Source organism: Aulonocara sp. 'chitande type north' Nkhata Bay, linkage group LG3 (assembly GCF_057382095.1).
Source record: "Aulonocara sp. 'chitande type north' Nkhata Bay isolate Kocher_YH1m ecotype deep benthic linkage group LG3, A_spYH_male_GT1.1, whole genome shotgun sequence".
In the NCBI taxonomy this organism is placed as follows: domain Eukaryota; kingdom Metazoa; phylum Chordata; class Actinopteri; order Cichliformes; family Cichlidae; genus Aulonocara; species Aulonocara sp. 'chitande type north' Nkhata Bay.
In genome coordinates, this window is record NC_141346.1 from 26582945 (window position 1) to 26590186 (window position 7242).

The 7242-nt window shown below is 40.8% G+C and overlaps 1 protein-coding gene across 1 annotated transcript; it reads left to right on the forward strand.

Moving 5' to 3' along the window:
• The first annotated feature begins 1880 nt into the window (after positions 1-1880).
• LOC147334875 (uncharacterized) lies at positions 1881-5331 on the forward strand. The gene is made up of 6 exons (XM_086286011.1): positions 1881-2003; positions 2334-2369; positions 2562-2828; positions 3028-3297; positions 4797-5075; positions 5234-5331. Exons 1-6 carry the CDS (start codon positions 1967-1969, stop codon positions 5329-5331), a joined length of 987 nt encoding a protein of 328 aa, XP_086142137.1. The 5' UTR covers positions 1881-1966.
• Positions 5332-7242: the final 1911 nt, after the last annotated feature.

Below are 7242 nucleotides of genomic sequence, written 5' to 3' on the forward strand. Positions count from 1 at the left end.
ATACCACACAAATGGACAAACTTTGTTGAGGGAGAGGAGGAGGGGCAATAGTTTTCAACACAGAATACAGTGTTGAAAATTTCTGTTAGTATTTTAAATCTAATATTTCATGTCAGAGTTTTTGTGACTTAATGGCTGCAGTTTCATCTTAAGTCTTAAGACTTGCCTAGTGAAGTCAAAAACAGACGACAATGAAAACATGAAAGAGATCTCTCTCCTTTTAATTTAACTCACCTTGGATCCCATTGGAAACTGTGGCATCTCAAATTCACATGTGTTTCCATGTCCTGTTAATGGTGGCAGGACCTTGTCAAGCTGTGTAACCAGCAGCTTTTTTGTTGGCGTTTGCATTGTACTGACATGAGCCTGGATCAGGAGCGTTCAACAATGCTGTCAACTAATCATGGCAGCACAGGAACAAGCTCTGAGCACAAGATCCATAGAGGCTGGGGTCTATCACACCAGGCAAGACCCCAGGTACAGGCTGTGTAAAGATGTCCCAGAGACAATCCAGCACATAACAGCAGGGTGCAAGATGCTAGCAGGCAAGGCATACATGGAACGCCATAACCAAGTGGCCGGCATAATATACAGGAGTATCTGTGTCTGGAAGTGCCTGGAAGTCCAGAGTTCAAAATAGGAGACTCCTCCAAGGGTGATGGAGAATGACTGAGCTCAGATCCTGTGGGACTTCCGATGTAGCGATTCCCAGTGACAGCAACATCAGGAAGGAGGAACACGAGAAGCTGGAGAAGTGCAAAGGGCTCAGAGAAGAGCTCGAGAGGATGTGGAGGGTGAAGGTGACGGTGATCCCAGTGGTAATTGGAGCACTAGGTGCAGTGACTCCCAGCAGATCCCGGGAACAACATCGGAGATCTCTGTCCAGAAGAGCGCAGTCCTGGGAACAGCTAAGATACTGCGCAGGACCCTCAAGCTCCCAGGCCTCTGGTAGAGGACCTGAGCTTGAAGGATAAACCGCCCACAGGGGCGAGTGGGGAATCTTTTTATATATACCACACTGCTGCTTACTTCTCATTGCTTTAGGCAATGAAACAGGAAATGTCTGTCGTTTCACGCCTCTAAACCCACTTACAGCGACATGTAAGGCAACAGTGGCAAGTTCAGAAAAAAGGACGACTTCCTCTCACCTCACACTCACTTCTGTTACTGTTTGAGTTGTCCGTTTCCTGTAAATCAATTTATGATGAAACCAGAAGATTTTACAGGGGTTTAATGGAATAATCTATATTAGTAAAGCTCAGTTTTATCAATTAAGATTAAAAAAAGTCAATTTTTTAGTTACAGATTTCATTGTTGTGTGAGAGAGTGCATGGATTAACTGATGTGAACATCTGCTTATGGTGAGTATGACACTGCTATTTGTCAACTGATAGTTGAAGCTATGAGGCTAAGCTAGATGAAAATGCATTTATTTTATATTTGAAGCAATTTAATGATTTTGTGCAGCAGCTTTTAGTGTAGAAGAAGCAATTCAAGACTCCTTGAAAATTGCTTTTCTACAGCAGTTTGAACCCATCAGAATGGTGTATTTCCATGATGGAGCATCTGTGAGAATAACTATTATTGGTGGCAAAGCTCCCAGCAAACACAACAAGCAGACGAGGAGCAGACAAAGGAAACAAAATGACATGTAATCTGCTCATTTTGTCTCTTTCACTACTCAGCTCACATCTGTATGATAAAATGATTCTTATTACTTAGTTTTATAAAAAGAAATCTCCTTAATTTGTTTCTGAAGCACCAGGAAAATACAAACATGTCAAAGCATGCTGTAGTCAGAGCTTGTTAAGGTGTGATAGTTCTGAGTAAAAGGAAGGAAGCAGATAAAGAAGAAGTTTTAAAGTCTTTGTTTTCTTCACAGTTCTCGGCGTCTCGTGTGCTTCTTCTTCTTTCTCTTCACACAAAGTCGTAGAAGTTTTCAGACGTGTCACAGCTGGATGTGAGGATGGGACCCACTTTCCTCTGTGAGCTGGGCCTATTCTGTCAGTGCATCACTTCTTCCTTTGATTCATTGACTGATGAACATGTTTTAGTAAAATGACAGAGTTTCAGTCATTTGCAGCATTTCAGTTCATGTTTTGTTCTCAACATGGTTGTTTGCAGACTGGATTAGATTTCAGTGCACTGACGCTGGTTTAGTTTATCTAAGAAAGGTTTGTTTCTTCATCAGTGATAATTTGATGCATATTACATTAAATATATAATTTAAACCAATCACAGCAGCCTCTGGTAACACCAGGTGTGTTTGACTGATGCCATGTTTGAGTGAGTCTTCAGTTTGATGATGTGTGAAGTTTCTTCCTTTATTGCAGTTCTCTGTACGCTCCTCTGCAGCGGACACGCTCAAGGTGACTGAACAGTTTGCACTTTCATTTATTTAGTAAATATTAATCTTAGTGCATCAATCTTAAACACTTTCCATTTCTGTTTTTATTACTCAATATATTTATAAGTTTATGAACATGTCAGAACAGATTTTGATTTGTAAAGTACATAAAAGTGTTTCAGATCAATGATGTTGTGTTTGTGTTGGATTCTAGATGCTGTGCTAACTGTTGAACCCAGCTCGACAATTTTTTTCATCGGAGAGATTGTTAGCTTCAAATGTGTCGTGAAGGAAGGAAAACACACTGACTGGGAATACAAACTCAACAAGGATGGTCGAGCCTTTATCCCGTACAACAGATACAAAAATTACAGAAAACAAATGAAGTCTACATCTGATACTGGTAAATACCAGTGCTCTGGTCATATGAAGAAATCACATTATACAAAGAACAGTAATACTGTCTCCCTGACTGTGCTGGGTAAGTCCTCAGTGACCATGACCAATAAATATAATATACTTAATATAATAATTCAAATATTCATCTAAATTATAAAACAGAGTGTACACTTAATTAATGTGTTCATGGAAGGAGCTTTGAAAATAAAAACTTTAGCCAGGACCTGTGTTCTTATTACTTAATAATAGATAATGTATACATATTTTATTTTCCCTAACAGCAGGTAAACCCAGGGCCACACTGACTCCAGGATCAACTATCATACCAGTAGGGGGCAGTGTGACACTGGCCTGCTCTGTGGGGAGCTCTGCTGGCTGGAAATATGAGTGGTTCAGACGTGACCCAAACACTGAAGTTCAAATGAGAACAGATGATCAACAAAACGGAGTAATCAGAGTATCTCAAGGAGGAATCTACCACTGCAGAGGAAGAAGAGGAAACCCAGTTTACTACACTGATAAAAGTGATGATGTCACCACTGAGATAACCTGTGAGTTGAAAAGTTTTCTTTGAAATGGGCAGTGGTGTGAACAAGCGTTTGCCCCCCTCCAGATTTCCTACTTTTTGTATGTTTGTCACACTTAAATGTTTCAGATCATAAATCAAGTTTAGTGTAATATTAGAAACAGATAACACAAGTAAACAGAAAATAAAGATTCTAATCGAAAGGTTTTATAGTTAAAGGAGGAAAAATCCACGCCTACCTGGCCGTGTGTGGAAAAAGCCCCCACCTTGTTAAATAATATTATTAACTGTGATCAACCACATTTTTTTATTAGAACGCTGAGTTTAGTTTCACTCCCATATCAAGGCCTTATATACTGCCTTGATATTACTACCAGACCTGCTGAAGGTCGGTCTGTCAGGCCTCAGTTGCCTCAGTTAAGGTCAGTGTTCATGTCTCCACCCTAAGAGAGAGACTAGTCAGAAATGGCCTGCATGGCAGAGACAACAACAACAAAAAGAGGAAAATTAAGGCTCGTCTCAGTTTTGCCAGAAAAAAGTTTAATGATCCCCAAGACTTTTAGGAAAATACTTTGAGAAAATAGTTGAACTAATTGGAAGGTGTGTGTCCTATTACATTTGGCTTAAAAGTAACACAGCATTTCAGCAATGGAACACCAACAGTAAACTACGGTGGTGTTAGTGGGATGGTCCAGGTCTGTTTTGCTGCCCCAGGACCTGAAAGACTTGCTTTGGTAAATGGAGCCATGAATTCTGCTGTTTATAAAAACATCATGAAGGAGAATGTCCAGCCATGCGTTCATGACCTCAAGTTGGAGCACACTTGGGTTCTGCAGCAGGACAACGATCCAGATCACACCAGTAATCTCTGGCTGTCTGGCTCAGCATGTTTTCCCTTCCTACTGTTGCTCATAGGGGGTCATATGGTTGTTGGGGTTTTCTCAGTTTACTTTGTATTATTGTAGAGTCTTCACCTTACAATATAAAGCACCTTGAGGCAAATGTTATTGTGATTTGGTGCTGTATGAATAAAATAAAATTGAACTGAAGTCCACCTCTGAATGGGTTAAGAAAAGCAAAATGAAGAGTTTGGAACGACTGAATCTGGTTGTTGCTGCCAAGGACGCCCTAACCAGTTATTAGGTTTAGGTGGCGATCGCTTTTTCACACAAGGTTTGGATTTTTTTTATACTTAATGATAAAGATTTAGAAACTGCATTTGTGTTTACTTTTGTTATCTATGTTTAACATTTAAATTTGTTTGATGATCTGATGATCGCCCTATGACAGCTGGGATAGGCTCCAGCGCCCCCCGCGACCCTGAAAAGGATAAGCGGAAGCGAATGGATGGATGGATGATCTGAAACATTTAAGTCAAAAATACAAGACATAGGAAATCATGAAGGGGGAAGACACTTTTTATACTACTGTACATTGACTCGTCACTATCAAGCAACTCAATATTAAATTATTTCTGTTGATTTTATGTTTGTTTGTATCTCAACTGTAAATATGTGTAAACAGTTTCCAATAAGGTTGTTGTTAAAGGACGACCCAGCTGGCCTCAGATATTCAGCGGTGAGACGATCAGTCTGACATGTGAGGTGCAGGAAGGAGGTGAAACCACTGAGTGGGAGTATAGATGGAGAGGACCCAACCAGACCACACAGTGGACTCACAATAATTACTGGATATTCAATGTTTCTGAGTCCAGCAGTGGAGACTACACGTGTAAGAGTCGACGCAGAGATGACTCATATTCTTCAACAGAGTGGAGTGAAGCCTTCAACTTGTCAGCATCAAGTAAGTGATGTTTGTTGTTGAGCTTCATTTTACAAACATAACAAGGATCAGCACAGGATGAAGTAAATGTTCTAGAAAGCAAATCATATTGTTTTTGTGAGACACAGAGATTTTGTGAAGCCTGAGACCTGTGAGGCCAACACTGACCTCCCTTTCAGGTCTGCCATTCACAGGAGGAGCCATAGGAGTTAAATGCAATGTGTGTCAAGAGGGGATCAAGGGTGGAGACCTTGGCAGTAACATCCCCAGCTCCTAGCTATCATTGCTGGCTGTTGTGTTAAGGAGTATCCACTCTCTTAGAGGCAAAGTCAAAGGCAAATGACTTAGGTAGCCAGTTCCCAGTTGCTGAAACTAGCAATTACCTCCCTGGTGTGGGAGGAGGCAGAGCTAGTGCATGAGTTTGACAGATTGACAGAGCTACAGTTGGGCTCACCTCAATCTGGAGCAAGTCTCCTGGAGAAACTCTTGGGTTCTCTTTGGCAAGAGTTGCCAGACAGGGGTGGATGTTTTTACCAGCGAAAGAGAGGATTGCTCTCCACTGGGTTTGTCATGATATGTGGAGGCAGATTGTGTGGATTCTCTTAGGTGAGGACCCAAATGCAGACCACAAAAGACAAAAACGAGAAGTAACAGAAAGTGTACCATTTATTAACTAATCACCAGTCAGTCGTAATTTGCATCAGCTAACAGGGGAGGGTGCTAGATATGCCTGGTAAACCTAAACATATAGTGAGAGTAGTGCTCTTGATGTTGCAGAGCTGTCTTGGAACCTGCCTGTTTAGTTGATCTATTTTTCTTTAGAAGTCAGCTTTCGTTGTTATTCAAATGGCAAATTCACTTGAGTTGACTGAAGTTAACAGTTCACGTTTCTAATTTACAACAGCTGTGCCCAGTCCTGAAAGCTCTTCATTTCTTATTTTGATGATCATTGGAATAATTTCTGGAGTCATATTTATATTCTTGCTGCTCTTGTTCTATTGCTACAGAAAATCCAGAGGTGAGCATTTTTGTTCCTCTGAGAAAATATATTTTACTCTTTAAATATTTAAGTACACAGATTCAGCATACAGGCATGGGAAACTGTTCACAACAATGTATAAAAATCAACCATGCAAAGGCAAATGTCTTATTTCAATTTTTTTTGTTTTGAAGGTTCTACTGATGACCAGAGGGTCAGTCAGGTAGAAGATCAACAGCAAGTATACTCCTCACTTCTTCATGGTTAGCACTCTCTCTGTTTTAATATAGACTATATTCTGAAGCAATTTGCAAGACTGTACTTTAACATCTGCTGCAGTTTTAACACTGTTGAATTAAACGAAGCTACAACAATATCAACATTTAATATAAATGCTACTTGCATGAATACTTATGTTTAAATTAGGCTCACAGAAATGAGAAGACGAATTTTCTTTGACCTGCAGGTGACCGTTGTGTCTATGAGTCCATCAGATAGTCTAAAAACACTGAAAATGATACAGTATAAACTTTACTTTACACACAGTTTGTGGAAGCTGTGTGGTTATAAAAGAACTGTAATTACAACTATAATATTGTAATTATAGGTCACCAGAAGGTGACGATGTCTGTGTTTCAGCTCTTATGAACAAGAGGCGTGAATACACAAAATAAGAGAAATGAAATATACAAACAAGCAAAAATAAACATTATTTATACAGTAATAGCAGAGTTTATCTATCAATCATTTAATTTTCTTCTACTTATCCAGGTCTGGGTCACGGTAGCAGCAGCCAAAGCAGAGAAGCCCACACCTCCCTCTCCCCACCCACCTCCTCCAGTTTATCTGCAGGAACGCTGAGGTGCTTGCAGGCCAGCCGAGACACTTAATCTCTCGAGTGTATTCTGGGTCTGCCCTGGGTTTCATCTTGGTCAACCCCAAAGGAACCAAATTAAGGGACTAGTCTAGCCTACCTGGGATAGGCTTCCCAGGACCCCACCCTGGAATCAAATCTGGGAACAGTGCTCAAGGAAGCATCTGGTGACTGGGCGCAACCTGAAGAGGAGACATGGGCCTGTGGGGCCACCACCCGCAGAGACATCATGGGAGTGGGGTGTAATGTGGGGCATAATGTGTGTTGGGCGGTGATCTGATCCGTGGCCTTTGGGGCATAACAGTGTTTTCATTTGATCAACTTGAGGCAGCTGG

What these genes read in the sequence shown, in the direction of transcription:
- LOC147334875 (XM_086286011.1), top strand. Translation starts at nt 1,967, where the DNA reads ATGGGACCCACTTTCCTCTGTGAGCTGGGCCTATTCT. An exon ending in CTGCAGCGGACACGCTCAAG is followed by an intron (nt 2,370 to 2,561) that starts GTGACTGAACAG and finishes GTTGGATTCTAG; the next exon opens with ATGCTGTGCTAACTGTTGAA. An exon ending in TGTCACCACTGAGATAACCT is followed by an intron (nt 3,298 to 4,796) that starts GTGAGTTGAAAA and finishes ATGTGTAAACAG; the next exon opens with TTTCCAATAAGGTTGTTGTT.